The following is a 22,326-nucleotide window of genomic DNA, read 5'->3' as shown; positions in this document are numbered from 1 at the left end:
TGAATGATACACCTTTTCAAAATGATTACTCAGCAACTCAACTATTTCTTTTAGTTCGGCCACCTTCCTACCATGAGCATTGTTTAAAGTCAATTCTACCATAGTAATTTTCCTCTTACTTGCTATATGGTGTAAAAACTCTTGGGTTTACTTTGGCCTGTTTGGCTAATTCTCTCTCTCTCTCTCTCTCTCTCATAGTCTTATTTGGCCTTCCTTACCATACTAGTCACTGTTCAGCTCATGAGTATGCTGATCACTTTTTCTTTATATTTCCTCCACAATGTTTTCTTTTTTGGCAGCTCTTGCTTTACATCCCTACTCATCCACTTAATTCCTCTTTGGTAGGCAGTGATGATGTAGTTTTGAATACTATACCATCTTGATATTTTTTTAAATAAAATATTATGTTGTAATTTATACAATTCCACTTAGTCTATTAACTAATATTTTCTTATATATATATATATATATATATATATATAAAATATGTAATGTACAAGGAACTGGTAGATGAGGGAGTGTTTGCTTTTCTTTTTGCAGTCAGCATAAAAAACTTACTTTTGTGTATGTGTGTTATATTTGAATTAATCCACGTTTGCTGCCCAAAAGATAGAATTCTACTAATTTATGGACAATTGATGACAATCCACTCTGAGAACCATTATCTTCAAATAATTCAACAGACTCGTTTACTCTTGAAGATTTAGAGTCAATACTTAAACAATGCAAGAACCATAGAAGCTCAGGAGAAGATGGTATCAATATGGAACTTTTCAAATGCTCTGGAGATAACTTCAGATACAGACTACAGCAATCCCTCGATTAGTGCACCTCATGCATTCCTTAAAATAGGCGCATTAATCGAAAACGCACTAATCAAATATAATAACCTATAGGAAAAAGTATAATTCGTTCCTCAAATTTCTTTTGTTGAACCTTAGTTTTTTTTTTTTATAAAAGAATTAAGGTATGTCTCAGGGCCTAGTTAAAGGAAAATCATGAAGCTGAAAGACAATAAAACATATTCAGAATATAAATTTTATTATTCTACTTCTTAACAAAGAATTGAGCTAACGTAGTTTGGTGGGCATTTTGTTTCTTTTTTTTTTTTTTTAATGCAACCGACAGTATGTCCCTATTGCGTCTTCTACTCTTCTGCAAATTTTACTGCTTCTTTCTTCATCAGAGTCAGCCTCTAAGCATCGCTGCTTAAAAACATCGATTGTATGAAAAATATTTTCAAATTGTTTCTGTGAAATCTCTTTTGGCTGACCATCAGTGGTTAAATTTTCTTCATATTCTTTGGGATCTTTCCGCTGTGCATCAAAATTTAGCTGGTCGGAATCACTCCGTTCTTCAGAATGTGATTTAATTAACTCTTGGACGTTATCATTGATAACATCCAAGAGTTAATTTGATATTCTCGGACGTTATCGATGATAACGTCCGAGAAAAAGTTTCACATGTTGGCGACCGACACGCGAAATCACGTGCTTTATAGATAAAATTTCCCAACTGTTATACAAGCAAAATAGTTACCACTTTAAAAACTACAATGGTCATAAAAGAGAAGTTAATTTTCCGACGTGTAATGATAAATAACTCATCCCAGGACGGATTGATTACTCTATTATCGGAATGGATTCTCTTTTCTGTGACGTGCGCAGAAGTGTCTCGAATCTGTGGCCGTACTATAGCAGATGATATAAATTTTGGCAGTAAAAATTTGGAACATAGTATACATACAGTACATGGAAGTAGTGTAGTATGCCATTAAAAATAACTTTGTAAAATGTTTTAAATCGGTAACTAAATTATTTCATTCTGGTGAGTGATTTTTTAAAATAGTTAGCCATAAAAATATATAGAAGAAAAATTTTAAAATCTGTAACATTTATTTTTAAGATGTATATAGGCACACTAATCGAATTTGGGTATCAAAAAAAAATGATGCATTAATCGAGGGATTACTCTACTATAATTCGTGAATAAGATCCTAAATGGCCAATTACCACCTGAAATCCAGCAAAATGCTATGATCGTTCCCATCTTCAAAAAAGGTGACATCAATGAATGTCAAAACTATAGAGGAATTAGCCTTTTAAACACCAGATATAAAATATATTAAAGTCTTTTAAAGACTAAATTAACCAAATATTATGAAGAGGAAAAAACGGTTTCCTGCACCAACACCTTTTTCACTCTCAAGCTCCTGATAGAAAAAAAAATAATTCAATTTAGAGACTCATATACTATTCATCGATTATAAAAAGGCCTTTGATAAAGTCAATTGTAATAAGCTACTGGAAACTTTAAGAGATGACAACAATCCTAGCCAGTTAATTATTAAACTGGCACCTATTAACTATTACTATACCTAATTTTGCATCATCAGCAAACAACTGAATATTTCCTTTCAGGTTATTTCCTATATAATTTATGTACAAATTAAACAGCAATGGTCCCAGCACTGAACCTTGTGGCACACCATTAGTCAAATGTTTTCACCATTAGTTACCTTGATTCTGCCCCTCCATATATCACTTTTTGATATCTGTCCAGCAGCTAACTTCTTATCTACTTAACCAGTGTCATATCTATCCCCATTTGTTCTCTAATTTGGTCTATTATAAAAAGTTATTAAATTACTAAATCATGACTGACCCTTCACAAAGCCACGTTATCCCTCATACAGTATCATATTTTTATCTACTCATTCTTGTATTCTCTTTTTTACCAATTTTTCTATACTTTTACCACCACATCTAAGATACTGATTGGTCAAGCATAAAAAACTTATTGTTTAATACTGACCATATACAAATATTTTAACATTCTTTGCCTACCAGTTTCGCTAGCAAACTGTATAGCTTTTTCAAGGCATTGACAGAAAAGTATAAAAAATACTAGTAAATGCAAATTGAAAGGAACATAAAAACGTTGTAAACACTCTAGTAGCTAAGGTTGCACATTCGTGTGACAGAGACTGAGTGGAATTATTGTTCTTAATCATTATCACTCATGCGTGTTTGTTGTAAACGCATAATGTGATTACTAGCTAGCTGTAGTTCAGATAGATTTAGAGAGAGGGGATGAGGTTTTTCCATGAACTGTTAAGAATAGTACCCTGGTTTCTGTTGAGGTTTCCGCCAGTTTTAACACTACTGCAGCTTCCTTGAATAAACGATGTCTATAATCGTCATCTAAATATGGCATGGAGCTATTTTGCCACTCTATCGTGTGGTTAGACGTACAGAAATTATGTGCTAAGCCGGAAGAAATACTTCTGTTGTGATTTACATCACCAACATGCTCTCTCTCTGTCTGATCTCCAAACTCCGTGAAGTTTGTCCGATGTAGGCGAGACCAAAGGAGCAAGGAATGTAATATACTCCTGGATATTTGTAGAATGGCACCTTGTCTTTTGGTGATCCTAAAAAATGTGATGTTGGTGATGTAAACCACAACAGAAGTATTTCTTCCAGCTTAGCACATCATTTCTGTACGTCTAACCACACGATAGAGTGTCAAAATAGCTCCATACCATATTCAGACGACGATTATAGACATCGTTTATTCAAGGAAGCCGCAGTAGTGTTAAAAACTGGTGGAAACCTCAACAGAAACCAGGGTACTATTCTTAACAGTTCATGAAAAAACCTCATCCTCTCTCTCTAAATCCATCTGAACTACAGCTAACTAGTAATCACATTATGTGTTTACAACAAACACGCATGCGTGATAATGATTAAGAACAATAAGTCCACTCAGTCTCTGTCACGTGAACAACGTTTTTATGTTCCTTTCAATTTGCATTTACTAGTATTTTTTATACTTTTCCATCAATGCCTTGAAAAAGCTAGACAGTTTGCTAGCGAAACTGGTAGGCAAAGAATGTTAAAATATTTGTATATGGTCAGTATTAAACAATAAGTTTTTTATGCTTAACTTTCAAATGACCAAATATGTTTAATTTGAACAGTTTTATACTGATTGGTCTATAATTTGCTACTGTAGTCTTAGAACCTCCTTATGCAAAGGAATTATCTTGCCATCTTTCCATTCCTTTGGAGTGGAAAGTTAGTGGAAATAACCAAATTAAAATAAAGATAGCTGCACAAAATTCTGAATTATAGAACATAAATGCAGGTGTCCAACAAGGATGTAGTCTATTGCCACTCCTCTTTAATATCTATATTAATAATATTATAAGAGAGTGGGGATAACAACCAGTTTTGGCATTCAAATAAATGATTATACCAACATTGATCAGCAAGCAGCCTTTTCATTAAATGAAATAGCAAAAACATACAATATGGAAATCTCCACTTCCAAAATCAAAGTCATGGTATTTAAAGGCTAAGACCCAATTAAAAGCAAAATTTGCATCAATGATGATATTATAGAACAGGTTAATACATTCAAATATCTAGGCTACCACTTATCTTATGAAAGAGAGAAAGACATGCAACATAAAATAATCATTTATATAGGAATAACAAAAATGATTAATCAAATATTCAATCCAAATTTACTAAACAAGAAAACAAGAATTGTGGACAAGGGTGTTAGAGCTAGGTTTTTTACTTGGAGAGTGGTGAATGAGTGGAATAAGCTTCCAGAGTCTGTTGTGGGTGCTACGACCGTGAATGAGTTCAAGGCAAGATATGATAGATACTGTGTAAATGTTGAATAGTTGTTCCAGACATGATGTTAGGGCCTCCCTCGATGAGTCTGTCGACTCCTTGGAGTTTCCCGGAACAATAATAATAATAATAATAATAACTCAATAACTAGACCTATCCTAACATGTGATTCAGAAGCCTGGACCATAACTCAAGCAGATAGAATAAGACTAATAAGTTCTGAAATGAGATTTCTGCATAAAACAGCTGAATTCAAAAGAAATAGCAATATCTTAAAGGAACTGAAGGTGATATCTTTCTTAGACTACATCGATCTTTATAGAAAGATATGGAGACAACATACATGAAGGAAGATTCCCCCAGAGAGATACAGAGATATTGACCTCAAGAGAGAAAGAATAGAGGATGGCCCTCAAAAAGATGGGAAGAGACCGTACCATTAGGCCTATTACTGGAAAGGAAGAAGAAGAGAGATAATTTATATCAGAAGGTTGAATTCTGAATAACTGGATTTGTAGTGGCACTGTCATTGTACCAATTTATTAAGGGTGGGGGGGATAAGTGTGAGAATTAAAGAGGAATTTCCCTGTTGAGCATACTGAGAAATGCAGTATGCCTTTCCTAAGCCAACCCAGCCAACATGAATGAAGGGGAAATTAGCAGCTAGACAATATTTGTAAGCCATTATCCATAATGCTTCTCTTACAATGTACATATTGCACCACACAAACTTTGATCATTAAAAATAAATAAATAAATTGTCTTATTCTCCAAGAGGAGTAAGCAGAGCTCTTTTAGCTCTAACTAACTCCTGGAAATTGGCAGGCACCTTTAGCTACCAATGATAGTTGAGTACATAACTACTAATGAAGTACAAGGCAGCTACCAGGATTCATTCAGGTAGCTGAATCTCACAATGTTGGCAGGGACCATTCCCAGGAATTTGGACCCCCCCCCTCTTCAAAGCACACATACACACTCTTAACAAACATACAGTAATAAGGGAACTGAATTTTTGTATTTCTTGAGGGACAGCTGTCAAGGCTGCATGTGGTGGAGGGAACACGAGGATCGAGAGTTCTGGATTTGGTCATAGTATCAGAGGATCTGATTGTGACTGAGATAGCATACTTTCCCCGAGAATTAGTGGATTGCATTGGTGATTAGCTTTTTTGATAGATATCAGAGAGTTGTATATGGGGGAGCAGTACTGGGATCCTTGCTGTTTAGTCTTTATGTTAATGCTATTGTCACAGGACTACAGGGAGATGTTCAGTTGTTTGCAGATGATATGAAGCTTGGGAGGGTTATTAGTAACAGTGCTGATGTTTAGGTTCTTCAAGAGATTCAAATAAGCTGGAAGGATGGCCAAAGGCATGGGGATGTCAGTTTAATGCAACTAAATGTAATATTTTAAAATTTGTGATCCACAGAAGAGATGCATCATACTCACTTGGTGGAGTTATACTGGAAGAAATGGAGGAAGTAAGGGATTTTGGGATGATTGTGGATAGAGATTTAAAGTTCTGAGAACATATTGCAAAGGTTGTGAAGACATCTCAGAGAATTGCGGCAATGTCAGGGGGGAACGTTGACCATGAGAGATAAAAGTGTGCTGGTTCCATTGTTCGGTGACCAGATCTGTGCTCAGATGTGGTCACTTGGAGAGGGTGTAAAGATGGATAACAAAAATGATGTCAGAACTGTACATAATTGATTATGGGGATAGACTGAGGACATGCTGCCCAAAGTGTTTGGTAGATAGAAGGCAAAGGATAGATATGACTGAGATGTTTAAGCTGTTGAAGGGTAATTATCATATATAAATAAAAGGCAAAGGGGAGATATGACTGAGATGTTTAAGTTGTTGAAGGGTTATTATCACATTAACTGAGAAGATTTTTCACTCAGAAGAACAAGGGAAAGGAAGATGGACAAGAGACCATCCCTGGAAGTTGCAAAAGAAGATGGTGAGTTAAATGGTAAGAAGTAAGTTTATTTGCATAAAGAGTGGTAGCAGCATGAAATGCATTGCCTGTGAGGGTGATGAATGTGCAGACTGTGGTTGATTTTAAGGAATGGTAAGATAGACTTTGTGTTTACTAGTGTTGACCTCCCATGATAAGTCATGACTCCATGTGGGGGGGATCAGGAAAATAAGAATAATAATATACTTACTCATGGCTTTATTTACCTTAGCCATGATTTCAGTCAATAGCTGGAGATGTTGTACATACATGTGTGTGTGTGTGTGTGTGTGTGTGCGTGCATATGCATAAGGTATGATTTTCCTATGTAAAGGATCTAACTATCATTAAGTTAAACTTCATTGTATTATCTGTTATTACTATTATCTTTTATTGTATTACGAGGTTATAGGGATATGATTTAGCCACATGTTGACTGCTGTGTACAGATTTGACCACCTACGTTTCTTAGGGATTGGGAGGTGGTGGATAGGATTCAGAGATGAGTGAACCAAGCTGGTGAAAGGTCTGTGGAATGTTCCCTATGAAGATATATTGAAGGTGTGTGGATTGCACAGAGTTTAGCTTACAGGTGAAGGAGAGGAGACATGATAAAAACTTATACATTACTAAAGGAATTCTATAAGATTGACACAAAAGAAACTTTTCAGTAGGGGAAGAAACCAGGGTTACACTTGGAAGTTGTCTAAGAATGTGGTTAATCAAGATGTATGGACTAGGTTCTTTACTTGGAGAGTGGTGAATGAGTTGAATGGATTGCCAGAGATGGTTGTGAGCACCCCAACAGTGAATAAATATAAGGAAATGTATTATGCTAATAGATAGTGTGTCTCCCTGCAATGAGTCTTTTGACTCCATGGAGTACCAGTATAAATAATAATAATAATCTACCAGTATGCTGTCAACTAGTAACAAAAATTCAATACAGTTAAGAAATCTGCCATGTAACAGTGATGAATCATTACTGTTGTGTATTCATTTTTTGGAAGAAAAGTATATATCCTTCTTAAGAAGTGATATTTGTTCTTTGTTCCATTGCATATGCCAAAAACCACCTAGACTGCTAATATAAATTTCCTGACAGAAATAGCATATTCTATTAGTTTGCTACCAGTGTAGAAAAATTTTAATAATATATATTTCATATATGTTACTGGAATTTTGTTAATAATATCCAGTTTTTTTAAATTTTATTATTTTTTAGGATTTGTAGTGTGTGTATATGTTTTAGCACCTAAAATATATGTATTTTTTTTATTTTTAGGAAAAATTCCATCAATTATTGCAACAGATACCTGAATTAAGGGTAATTAGTAATCGAGGAGAAGATTTCCTTTATTTCAAGCACATTAATGGCAATGCACCAAGTCAAACATTATTGATGGAAATGTTGCATGCCAAACGAAAATGACGTGTGTGTTATATAGTAGCACGAAATGCTGTGGATCGTACAAAGGTCGAGGTGCAGAAGCATGTTGCCAGTCCCTCTCTCTCTCTCGGCAGAGAACACTAACCATACTACACTGCCGTCAACCTCTCCGTCTCTGAGTTGTTCCACAAGCTGGCAGCACTTGCCAAGCACCAAAAACTGATCATAACGAATGAAATTATTGCCTTGAGTATCATCTCTTGTGACAGGAGTGGAAGTGTTCTCACTAAAGCTTCAGAAGAAAACGCTTTTTAAAAAATCATGTTACAAACAAATCACAAGAAATGTGTTTTCATGATTGTGTTATATGCTGATAAGCCAGCAAATCGTTTTCTATGACATAGTGTTGATGTGAATGCCCATTGTTTGCAGTTGCTGTACAGAAAATATTAAATTTAACATTTTTTATCTTAAGGGTCATGCACAGATTACTAAAAAAATGTTAATTTAGATGGGATCTCATAAAAAAAAATCTATGAGCTTATGAACTGTAGAAAGAAATGGAGAGGTCTTTAAAATACACCAAACGCACAAGATACAGATAGGGTATATGATTTATTGTGAATGTGTGAAATTAATATGGCATTAGAAAATATACTGTTTCTTTAAAAAAAATAAATAAATAAAAGAGCAGTATTAGCATAAAGGAAATTGTTAGTGAATAGAAGACTATTGTACTCTGGTTTAGCATACTGTTTGGAATTTTAATTTAAAAATTTAACAACCTGCTGTGTAATTTGTTCATGACCCCCGTCTTAGCACCTAAGAGCAGTGTAGCGGGTATTATATTAGTTTTGTACATGTCCTGTATATTGTGGAAAGAGATATATTTAGGAGGAATTAAAACTTGACTTTAAATGCACAATATTGCACAGTTACAGTAGATTAGTAGGCCTGATGCTCTGGTCAGTTGCCTCACATGACTCAGGGAATTATGGGAATGATGGTATGTCACGTGAGTACATACATACTACTTGCAAACTGGCCAGTGTATTTTAGCCTTATGGTCAGTTCGCTTATTTTTGTGAAACATGTCAGCAGGAGCTGGAATGAACTTTGTACTTTAATGAATGTGCTTTCTCTTTTCCTGTTGTAACCTGGTCTGAAAAATCTTGCATTGTAAAACACTACTTAAACTGATGATAGGGTGGCATGTATAAAAAAATATGCATTCAATATACGTACACTTTTTAAGAACCAAATCTGGTATAATAATATATAAATATGTAGTTGAAAAGTGAAAAAAAAATTAGTCTGTGTTTTTTGCTGTTTATATAGCAAAAAATAATTTTGGTATTATTTCATGAGTTGCTGCTCGAATATTTCAGTTGAAAAAAAACTTGCAAGTTCATGGATTTCCTGGTGTTCTATATGTTTAAGTATTCTCCAGTAAGAGATTTAGGTTGTGTATTAATTTTAAGTTACATGACTAACTTGAAATACAGTTTAGAAACTCTGAAAATTTCATGCAGATGTGACAAGACTAAAAATCACATTTCCGGTTTGAATTCAACTGAGTAAGATTTTGAATTAAATAATGCTGGCTATCTGAAATTTTCACATATTAGACCATTATTTTATAAAATTTTTTTTACATTATTTTACGAAACCAAAAAAGAATTGTCATGAATATATAATAAACATATTTGATAACTAGTGCAATCCATAAAGTTTCTTGCAGTATTGTACACATTATTTTGTGTTCTCTGTTAAATTTCAAAGCATTAATAATGACATTAATTTAGCAAAGTGATTCCAACTTTATTCATTAATTTTTTTGGATGAAGAAAGATAATCCACTCCCAAGAACTTTGGGGAAAAAATTTTTTTTTTAATTTTGAAAACTTTTTTTAATGTAAATCCCATCTACAAAAGGTTAACACCTACAGTATTTTTCAGTTGATTCTCATTTCAGCAAATACTGTTATAACAAACTCACTTACTGAACATAACAAAACAACAAAAAATCTCACCAAAGTCCAATAGGTACAACGTTATTCTAAGGGAAATTTACAATAGCAGAGTCCACTACAACAAACTGTTCCTGTGGGTCCAAATTCAGTGTATAACAGTTCATTATAGTATTGTGTGTGTGGGTTAAATGTTAGATGTTATGAAATCCAGCTCTAGAAACATCCATCCAGTGGGATTTGAATCCAAAGAGTAGAAAGCAGAGACACTTATTCACTCAACTAACTATATATATGTAGTAAGTGATATGATATCTGCAACTTAACAGGCACTCATTATCTGGAAGATGAAATTTGTAATATATGCCAGATATTGAGTAGCTGTTGAATAGTCAGATATCATGTCAATTACTACAGTACATTTAGTACTATGGGTAGGCCTAAGGTTAGCTTGCACCTTTGCTTGGCCTGAACAGCTAACGTGCCAGCTTCAGGACTATGTGGTTAAGATACTAACTTTCTGGTGAATTATTTTGTTTTTACTTGTACATTCTATTTGGATAGTATACTACTTAGAAAGCATTTTAGACATTGTCCTTTTATTTTATTTAAATTCGTAAAGAAGAAATCTAATAATTACAAAACTTACTTTCTTAAAGGTAGTTGTTTTAATTATATCAACATCTTAAAATACTTATGGTTTATATCTGTTCTTTTACACTTGATGGCATGATAGCACACTAAAATAGCAATTATAGTTTTAAAATAACCGAGAATAAATGGCTAAAATAAAAGGAAAAGCATCAAACTTTTCTTTACAAGAAAAGCTTGACACTTTTAGTGTTTCTTGGACACTTTTCCCCCTCCCCTAAAAAAAAATTAACTCTGTTTCCCTGTTGATAAAATAAACTTTCATTCATAGCTTATGTCTTCGAAACTATGATGAATTAAGAAATACAATGAGGAAGAACAAAGTAAATAAAACTTGAAGAAATTCTGAAAATTTGTCTTCTGGGTACAAAATGTTATGAAGAGGGGAAACACTTCAAAGATTTAATAAATTTATTATATGAAAAAAAACTTTAAATTTTAAATAATATAATTTATAATCCATACTAATTATCTATAACTACTTTAATTACCCTAAATGCACAGTCAAAATGCATGTCCTTCAGGATGGAAAGACCTGAGAATAAATCCTGCTTAGAATGAGAGCATTTATTGGTGATTTTCAACTAAAAGTAAAATGATAGAAATTCGCCCCCCCCCCAATCCAGAACAAGAATACATGCAGTTAATAGGCATAGCAGAGATAAAATTACCCCATCCCAGTACATCAGATATAGAAAGCCAGTTTCTTGGGCAACATTTGACCTAATACACAAAATAGAAAGCAGTAGACAATCAGGAAAAATGAATACATCATAAAATAACAGTTCTAAAAAGAATTTTCACTTTTATGTTGGAATACAGCTCAGTGGAGAAAAGTTTATTTGGATAAAATGTATTATTCACCTACAGTGCTTTTCTCCTAGACACATTGTTTACTGTCTGAAGTGAGATAATTTTTGGATATTTTGTACAGCACTTTAACTAATCAAGTATACAAGACATGCTGAAGTTTGGTGACACTTATTTTGAATTAAGTAGATCAGATATATGATATTTGGAAGAACACTGTTCTTACAAAGAGGTTTGCTTTTGCATTTTAAATTCAGATGAAGTGAGAAATCTTCATTTCTTATGAATGTTAGATAATTTTGGTTAAAGTATTCTTGGATATAATATTTAATGTAATGTCATTTAATACATATTTATACATATTACATATATAATTAATTATAAATGTATTATGTATAATTATATGTAATACATATATAATTAATTTAGTTTATTCAGACTATTTGAAAGCAATACTTTGAAATAACAGATAGGGCTTATAGTTTAAAGTATGTCCCTGTTTTAAAACTGAGTGCCATCATGCTGAAATATATAAAGAATGGACTTGAAAGAGCAGACATAAATTGTGAGTATAAATCTTTATCTTGCCAATATATGAATTTGGATCTTATTTAATACACAATGATATGCATTATTAAATCAAAAGTGATTTTATATAAATATATTATTAAATTAAGCATACGATCATCTTGATATAATATTGTGTAGTACAGAAACTGCCATATACATCGGTACATAAATGTAATACTTGGTACAAACATATATATATATATTGGCCATTTAATTGTTTCTTCTCTTCCACTCCTCCTTATATCTTAATAAATGTTCCTTTTGTCATAAATAAAGTTTGTTTAATATTATATGCAAAGTGCTGTCTGATTATATACATGATAAAGATGATAGTTGTCAATATCTTACACAAAAGAAAGTGGAAAGTAATTACAGTATTATACATTCCATGTGTGTCTAGTGAGACTGAGATCTGGTGATTAACCTGGAAATATGTCAGAAGTTGTTCTTGACATTGTTATCTTGGATAAAGACTGCAGTACAGACAGCACTGACTGGAATAAAATACTCAGGCGGTCTAGAATTTGTCAGCAAAGCCAAAGGATAACTGTGAAAGCAAAGTAACCCACTGTTATCATGAAAACTTAAACACTTTATATTCTAAGGTATTTATTTGATGGGGGGGGGCTATGGCTTTTTACTCACTGAAACAATTGATATATTAACTGATAATTAAACATTTTTCCAAAAAGAATTAAATGTCCAACTGAACTACACACACATATACCTAAAGCCTATTTAAATGAACATTTAAATTCAGAAATTCATCGAATTACAAGTTAACCATTTTCTTTGCAATTTTAATTATTATTATTATTACATTACATCTCCAAGGAGTCCAAAGACTCATCGAGGGAGGGCACCTACTTTACAACTCTCCGTCTTCACCACTCAATCCACCAACTACAACTACCACCACCATCTACTGCCCACCACTAGTATTTTCACAGACAATCACAAACATCCATGCCCAATTTTAATGGTTAATTAATTGAAATAAAACATACACTTGTAAAAGAAATCTGTTACAACTTCATAAACAAGTATGAGTTGGTAGCCGTATTAGTAATATGCAAGAATGAAACTACGCATTATTCTACAGTTGAACACTGCACTGTGTTACAATTATACAGTGCATGCTTTCAAGCTGGTTACAAGAAGATAGATAAATCCAGCTGCTTGAATTATGTAGAATGGCCTGAAGAGTAGCTACTGTTTAATGCTAATAAAATAGCTCTTCCTTCTGGCTGGTAGTTTCAAGTTAAGAATGACAAAACACCTGAACCTTCTGAGTCTATGATTTGGCTGTTTAGCCTTCTGAGAAGTATGACATGCCATTTCATATCAAAACGGCCAACCAATTATAAATAAATGTAATAAGCAGTTGACTGTTATTAAATGTGCATGTTAAAAAATGTAATTTTATTTGCTTTGGTTCACAATATTTTCCTAGTTTCTTTCCTCCATTGTTATGTTATCTTGGATAACAATCGAGGAAAGAGACTTTTCCTCCATGAATTTTAATGCTCTTTCTGCTGTGCTTTTTCTCTACTACATATGTTAATTTCTTGATTATAATAACAGCGCTCAGTTCCTCTGTTTCCATTGTCCTTTAAAATCTTCCATGGTGTATTTTTCTTCAGACCCTTTAATTTCTTTTTTTTTTTTTTTTTTTTTTTCCATCTCAAGAAACCCTTCCAACTTAAAATTTCCCTTTAAACTTTTTTAAAATAGTTTTTCGTTTGCACATGAATGTGTTAGTGTTCATGCAGATAAAAATTGTACAAATCCTTGTAATTATATATATATATGATATAAATGTTAACTCTTTTATAATAAATTTTCTGACAAAAGAAAGACATTGCATTTTGTTTCCTTAGTAGTATTAACATTAAGCAACAAAAGTCGAAAAGTCATAAGCAACAAAAATGATAAGAATTGTTACATTGTATAAAGTTTTATAAGAAATATATGAAATCAACCGTCATGAAAAATTGTGATAGTAATGAAAGAATAAGTTTAAAAAAAAAGCAAGTGACATAAGCTGTGTGAATTGTAATTCGTATTCAGATCCCTGTTAATAATTTATCTAATAACAGAAAAAAGAAAACCGTGTGTACAAAAGTGATTCTTAAATAGAAAAAAAAGGCTTAATTTCTTTTATTTTGCATTTATTACATGTAATAAGTCAATCATAATACATAAATTTAAGTCACATTGGACCTTACAATGCAGTACAATTGGTAATAATAATAAAAATCTGCTAGTGCCTTTTTAAAGGCAATTGGTAATATTCATAATATTGAAAAAGTTTATAAATGTGTAGTTAAACTTTAAATGAAAGCTTACATGCCTTGTATGCACTATAAAGTGTAAATAAAGTGCAAACTAGCATAAACAGAGACCATGCTTTTTTTCTTTTTTTTTTGAGTACTAGGTATTGTGAAAAAGTATTTTTATATCTTGTTTTATTTTTTAAAGTAGAAGTATGTGAAGTAAAAACTCATTTCCAATTCTATATCTGTGTCATCTTGTCCTGCAAAAACTTTGTTTAAAAGGCAAAAAATTGCATGGCCTTGATATTTGTATTTTATGCTGTACAGACCAGGTTGCAAGAAAAAAATATATATACATACATATATATATATATATATATATACATATAAATATTTTGTTAATTTGCGACTAACTATTGAGAGACTAGATTACATATTTTTGAAAGCATTCTAAAATTGTGAAAGTGAAGGGACATTCTTGTAGATATACATTCCTGGTAGAGGGCGTTGTAATTATCTACACCCAGGATTTATTTTAGAGCTTGGCATTACTTTGTTGTTCATCTTTTGGTTTTGGGGCTGACTTCTCATAGGAATATAGTGGGTGTAATCATTAGGCTTTTGCTCTGTGTATAAATACAAAAAAAAAAAAAAAAAAAAAAAGAAGGGGGAGTGTCAATTACTTGACCCTCATATGCAGTACAAAGTAGCATTTATTAAGCAAAGGCACTCTATTGTATACATCTGCTCAAACCTAATGTATGTGTGTTCGTCTGTGTAAAAGTATAACCAACATTTCATAGAATCCTGAGTTTTGTGCTTGTAAATCTGTTACTGTTAAGAAACATTATCCGTTATTGTATGTAAAATTGATAAAAAGACAAGTATGTTTTTCATCCAGATTACTGTTGATAAATAATGATGGGCATCTTTCATGGCTTGCGTGGAAATAAATATGTTACATGTTACTCATCATAGTGTTCAGTATTTTAGCTTTTCATTTTAATTCATGCTTAACAGACCAATATTATATATCACTTACAGTCTAAATATTGGGTGGATTCATACTGTTGGATGAACTGCATAATTCATACTGCTTGTTATTTGCAACAATCTTGTGAAAAACAGTAATTAGTATTTAAAAAAAAAAAAAAATTCAGACTACACTTTTGCTTATCTCTCATATGAGAATCCTTAATCTTTTTATAAAGTCTACAAATTATTACATATAATTTATTACCATATGTTATCTTTTAGTTTTTTTAATACCAAATACCATTTATATATATAAACTATAACCTATTGTATATTTTAGAATTTGTTCTTCTGTTTGATCAAGAATTCTTACAAGTTAAGAGAACTAGCGTTACCAATTCAGCATATAGCTTCTTATCATTATTTAAACTATATGTTGTTACATTGAGAATGAGAAGTATTAAAAAAAATCTCTTTGTTAAAACATATTTTTTAACAGCTAGAGCTGCTCAATTGAGGGTGCTGGTGCATAATGGTGGTTGCCAAGTGTTTATATATGTGTGATCAGTGATTTAAATAGTTGTTATGGTAGTTTAGCTGCTAGATTAACTAGCTGAGACGTGTTTAAAGTCATTAAATTGCGGATCATACTGTATTCAAGAACATCAGCGAAGGTAAGTGGACTCTAATTGCAACGAGGGCGATTCGTTAGGCCTAACAGCCGTTAGAATCGCCATTGTTAGCGTATCTATTTCAGATCCATTTACTTGCGTTTATATGCAGACTGTCAGTGATGAATGTGTTAGATTTGGACACCCTCACAGATTCGCTGGATGAAGAGCCAGCGCTCATACTTGTAAATAAACTTCAAAGGAAATTTAAGCTCAAATGGCCATCAAACTTGATAGATCCTGATATCATTATAGACTCTCTAGATAAAGGACTGGCTTTCAGCTTCGTAAAGAAACTCCTTAAGAAGTTCGAGCTTGAATGGCCCGGCTTCCTGAATCTTTACTCTTTACCCGAAACTGATGAAGATCAAAATGAAGACGTTCCTCAAATGGAGGAAAAACTAAGTCCAATTATCTCTGACTCTACTCATTCAGATCAAGAAGAGAGGCACGCGCGTAAAAAACGCAAAACTCTCGCCTCAGAGTCAGTAAATGAAAATGGCATGGATGAAGATGCCCCCAACACAGATTCCTCTGCCTCCACCAATGAAAAGGTGCCTCCAGTCATTCTTAGGGAAAAGCAGAGATGGACAGCCTTAAGAACCACCATGGCCAACCTGCAGATAAATTACTCCACTGCCAAGAACACAGAGGAGGGCATCAAAATTCAGCCCACTACAGTGTCTGACTACAGAAATCTAACCAAGGAGTTGGACACAAGAGGTATACAATATCATACCTTCACACTTACCTCGGAGAAAAATTTTAAAGTGGTACTCCGAGGAGTATCTGAAGACATTGAAACAGCTGAAATAGCTGCTGATCTCAACATGCAAGATCTGCCTCCCATCAAAGTCAGTAGAATGTACAGATCTAACAAGACCCCTATGCTTCTAGTATTGGTGGAAATACACAATATCTATAAAGATATTTATAACTTGAAGACAATCTGTGGGCTTAAGGTCTCACCAGAGCCACTTAGGATGAGGGCCTCTTCTGGGCAGTGCCATAGATGCCAAAAATTTGGTCATGCCCAGAAGTTGTGCAAAGCTCAATACAGATGTCTGAAATGTGGTGACACCCACCCCACATATACCTGCTCCAAGCCAAAAACCACCCTGGCTAAGTGTGCTAATTGTGGTGGCCCCCACCCTGCAAATTACAGAGTGTGCATTTGCCACCCAAAAAACAGACAAACTGAGTTAATCAGTCAGTCGACCTCACTGACAGAAACGAAAGCCCCAGAAGCTCAAGTTCATCAGGCTCCTATTAGCTTGAACAAGATGACAGGTGTTCACCCACCATCAACTGAGCCCCCTAAGAAAATAAATCTTCAACACCAAACAAGAACATATGCTGATGTGGCCCGCCCCAAAAAAGCAATCCATGACCAGAATATTACAAATCCACATTCAAATATAACAGCCATCATCACCTCTTCTCTTGTAAATATGTTACAGGATTTCAGTAATGCAAATCCATCACTGAGCACTACAAAAAGTTTCTTGAAGCAAACACAGTTCATTTTATCTGCACTCTCCAATGCATAGGAAAAAATTTACCCCAGATTCTCTAATGATTATCTCATGAAATGCCAACGGCCTGAAAAATAAAATACTAGAAGTGCAGGAATTCAATGACAGATATAATCCGGATATATTATTAATTAATGAGACTCATCTAAGACCTGCTGACAATCCTAAATTCAAAGGATATCAACTCTACAGGAATGATAGACTGGATTACAGAGGTGGTGGCACAGCCATCCTCATTAAAAATCACATCAATCATCATGCTATAGCCATTCCTACAACACCACCAATCTCGAACTTACAGGTATCAATGTCATCACAAACTCTATTCGGAAACATAAAAATATATTCTGCTTATAACCCACCATCAAAAACATTGCTGACCACAGATCTGGATGCTATCCTCGGCATTAAACTGCCGGTTATTATTGCCGGAGATTTTAATGCAAAACATCACGCCTGGAGCAATAGGTCTATAAATAGGAATGGCCACATCCTCTTTAACTACACAAGCTCAAATTGCGCAACTGTGGCTGGTCCCTCAGTGCCAACTCACCACAGTCCTACTGGCTCATCCGACGTCTTGGATATAGCTGTCCTTCAGAATGTTAACCTACAGTACTCCCTGGAATCATTGAATGAGTTATCATCAGACCACAATCCTATTCTGCTCCAACTGGGTTATCAGAGGGATCTTCCCCATTCGCCTCATACCTTCATTCCCTGGGAAAAACTATCCAAAATGCTTCCAAACTACATTGATCCCATCCCTCATATTAATTCCAAGGAAGAAATTGATTCTGCAGTCAATAAACTTACTGATCAAATCAACACAGCCATAGCATCTATCACCTCAAATTCAGTTGCCTTCAAACCTAAACAACTACCAGATGACATAATGAACTTAATCAGGGAGAAAAATAAAGCAAGAAAAATATACCACAACACCAGAGCACCCCAAGACAAGAAATATCTCAACAAAATGAACAGTGCAGTGAGAGATGCACTTAAAGTCCATAGAAACAAACTATGGGAAGATAAATTAGCCTCCATATCACCTGGTGATCAATCCGTTTGGAAGTTCCTGAGAAACATCAAAAACAAAAACAAATCTCTTCCTCCTCTCAAATCTGACCTGAACATTGTTTACACAGATGCAGAAAAAGCTGAAACTATAGTTAAAAATTTAGAAAAACAGTGTAGCCCTTCATACAATAATCTAAATTTCAATCATATTTACAAAGTCCACCGCCACGTCAGACACGTGTTAAAACGGCCTGATACCTGTACCAGCCAACTCACACCTACTTCCCCAGCTGAAATTTATGACATTATAAAGAATTTCAAGAATAAAAAAGCTCCAGGGCCTGACGGCATCTCCAACAAAGTTATTAAACTGCTACCCCGAAAGGCCATCGTATATCTCACAACAATAATAAATGCTATGTTCAGGTTTAAGTACTTCCCCTCTGCATGGAAGTTGGCAGACGTAGTTCCTATATACAAACCAGGCAAGGATCCTCAGCAGCCTCAAAGTTATCGTCCCATAAGTCTGATATCTAATTTGGGCAAAATAGCAGAAAAAGCTATCCTTTCCAGAATTCAACTTTCAGTAAAAAAATTAAACATCCTTCCTTCAGAACAGTTTGGTTTTTACCAATTTCACAGTACCACCCAACAAATTCATAGACTAATAGAATTCATTATCACAAGTTATAATTGGCATCAATACACCGGAGCAGTTTTTCTTGATTTAGAAAAGGCGTTCGACAAATTATGGCACTTTGGACTGCTATACAAGTTGATTTTGGCTGGCATTCCATTAGATCTAGTCCAAATCATAAAGTCATTTCCTAGTGACAGACGAATGCAAGTCAAACTAAATGATATATTATCTACCCAGCGACGCATCTTGGCAGGAGTTCCTCAAGGGTCCCTTCTGGCACCGATACTTTTCGCGATTTACATGGCGAACATTCCGCACAATCCAATGTCATCCATTATTGCCCTATACACAGACGACACAGCTATACTAGCCAGATCTATTAAACCGCACCTTGTCACCAAGAAACTGCAAGAAAACCTGCAGAGATTAGAGCACTGGTTCTCGGAATGGAGACTACAAGTAAACCCTCAGAAGAGTATCGCCATGCTCTTCACTAAAAACACTATCTCCCAAAGATGACATCTTCCTATTTAATACCAAGATTCCCTGGAAATCAGAAGCTAAATATCTGGGTGTACTGCTGGACAGAAAACTAACTTTCAGTTCACATATAAAAGCCTCATGTTCGAAAGCATCAAGAGTCATTGCACAGCTTTACCCTCTTATCAATAGGAATAGCAAGCTGGATACCAAAATAAAACTGCTCCTTTATCAATTGATGATTCGACCCATTATTACTTATGCTTCCCCAGCCTGGAGCCACACCTCAAGTACAAATATCCTCAAACTACAGAAAGTGCAAAACAAATGTCTCCGCATGATCTTGAATGCACCATGGTATGTCAGAAATGTCCAACTCCACCAGGATACAAATATCCCCTACATCTACTCTTTCCTGCAGTCTTCAGCAGTAAAGTTCTTCTCAGTATCCTCTTCACATCCAAATGAATTAGTGCAACAAGCAGCCAATTATAATGAAACAGACTTCTCAAAATACAGGAGACCGAAGGCCATCCTACTTCCAAATGAAGATCTCTAAATCACACTCACTCAGGCAGAGCATTTAGCTCATAAACTTTTCCTCACACAGCAATCCTTATCAGATAGCAGGGATTAAAAAAGCATTTTGCTTCACCCTTATAGTCAGCAACGTCCTGCGTCTAGAGCTGCTATTTTTCTATGCTTTGCTCTAGTAAAGTGCAGAAAAACTGGAACTCTAGCTAATATATCCATCCTTCGATTCCCTTATTAATGGGAATGTTTTTAAAGGCATGTCATTACTAGATAATCTACTAGATGTACAAAATAAAAACTAGATGGATAATCTAGATGCACAACTAAAAAACTGTTCAAGAAGTTTTTTGAAAGAAATAGAAATATGAGATGATGACCATCTTCATTTACAGAAGAAATGAGAGGATGATAGATTCACAATAACATCCGTGCTAACAGTGAAGATTTCAGATTTATTTTAAAAAAAAAGAGAAACTGCTACTAAGCCAGCACAGTTTGCTGTTTCCTCAGCAAACTGGGCTGGCATCATTTTTTAACTAAGACTCTGGGACCACTGTTAGCATGGATGTTTGTGAATGTCATTAGGTAGCATATAATTGCCACTGCCTGGTGTTGAAATTACCATCTTGCTTATTGGTAGCCTAAACTAACTTAGAAAAAGTTCCATGTTTGGTTTCCAAGTAGGATTTCCAAATTATTTAATCCTCAGCCAATAGTACCAATGTACAATACATTTAAAGCTTCAGTGGATGGGATTAACAGAAAACAAGCAATGGACTATGCAATACTGTAATGTTCTTTTGGGAATTTTTAAAGCGCACACACACACATGTAGATAACACAGTTCTTTTAGTTCAACTTCAACCATTTGTTCTTCACCTTGTACACAAAATATTGCTAGTTGAGTCTCTATATTCGCATTCATATGTGAAAATAATCTAGCAATATTTTGTGTGCAAAGAGAAGGAAAAACGATGAAGGTGAAGACTGTTATGAAAGCCAGTATATCAGTATCAAAGAAATGCCAAATTCTTGAATTTCTGATTTATGAAGGACATCCCATTGCATCTAAATAAATATTTATCACTTCCAGGGAGTCCAAAGACTCATCGAGGGAGGGGCATCTACTCTACAGCTCTGCTTCCACCAATTGACCACAACTACACCAAGCCATCTACCGCTGACCGCCACCACTAGCATTTCCACAGACAATCACAAACATCTATGCCCACGGTGGGATTCGAACCTGCAGCCTTGACTGGAGAGCAGACAAGCTAACCAATCGGCCAGCCAGGCTATCCTTCAGGAAAAAATGGATAAACAGATTTTATCTCATTTTTAGTACCAATTTCTATACCAATGTTGATAATAATAAATTTTTTTATTTACTATTAATAATAATTTATAATAATAATCATTAGTATTATAAATAATATAACTAACTAATAGTAACTATTGGCGATGTTCTTTTTTCCCATGCTTCTGTTATAACAGTATCTTACTTGATCAATACTTTGTGTGTTATAATTTTTATTGTTTCTACCCCTATAATGCCGAAACATAAGTGCAGTATTAATGATAACAAATCACCATCATTGGCATCAAATAAATTGGCAAGTATAACGTGTCGTTTTTCTTTTATTTATTTTTCTGCAAATGTAAATCACTTTATTTAAATTTGCTCCTTTATTTAAACAATACTTAAGTGCAGTATTAATGATAATATTAGAAGAAAATTTTATTTCATTAAAGGTATAGATGAAAATGTGGAATGTACTTTATGTAACTGTAAATTTTGCATTTCACATGGTGGTCGGTCAGACTTAGTCAACCACGTGAAAATGAAAAAACATAAAGTTGCTGTTCGACGTAAGGCTTCCAACTGCAGTACAAGTAATTTTTTAATTGTGAAAACCAAGAGTGAAAGGGAAAAAGAGTTATCACTGGCAGTGCAGGAAGCAACCTTCGCATATCACACAGCAGTGCATAACCACAGCTTTAACTCCATGGACTGCACAACAACCATCGTGAAAAAAAAATTTTCAACGATAACTTCATGTGTTTGCAAACAAAGTGCAAGGCAATAATAACCAATGTTATTGCACCATTAGCGACAAAGCAGATTGAGGAAGAGCTAAAAGAAGTTCGTTTTATATCAGTACTAATCGATTCATCAAACCACTTTGAC

The 22,326-nt window shown here is 34.2% G+C and overlaps 1 protein-coding gene across 1 annotated transcript in view; it reads left to right on the top strand.

Annotated features, from left to right (window-relative positions):
* LOC150098035 (nuclear hormone receptor FTZ-F1-like) overlaps nt 1-11,769 on the top strand; it is a 333,419-nt gene extending 321,650 nt beyond the window's left edge. The window contains exon 6 of the mRNA XM_090406144.1: nt 7,899-11,769. Coding sequence (XP_090262270.1) covers nt 7,899-8,045 — 147 coding nt within the window. The 3' untranslated portion in view covers nt 8,046-11,769. The remainder of the gene's footprint in view (nt 1-7,898) is intronic.
* Nucleotides 11,770-22,326: the final 10,557 nt, after the last annotated feature.

Source organism: Typopeltis vanoorti, chromosome 16 (genome assembly GCF_054136105.1).
Source record: "Typopeltis vanoorti isolate ZY-2024b chromosome 16, IOZ_Tvanoo_1.0, whole genome shotgun sequence".
In the NCBI taxonomy this organism is placed as follows: Eukaryota; Metazoa; Arthropoda; class Arachnida; order Uropygi; family Thelyphonidae; genus Typopeltis; species Typopeltis vanoorti.
Note: the sequence above shows the minus strand (reverse complement) of the source record. Positions and strands in the feature narration are given on the sequence as shown.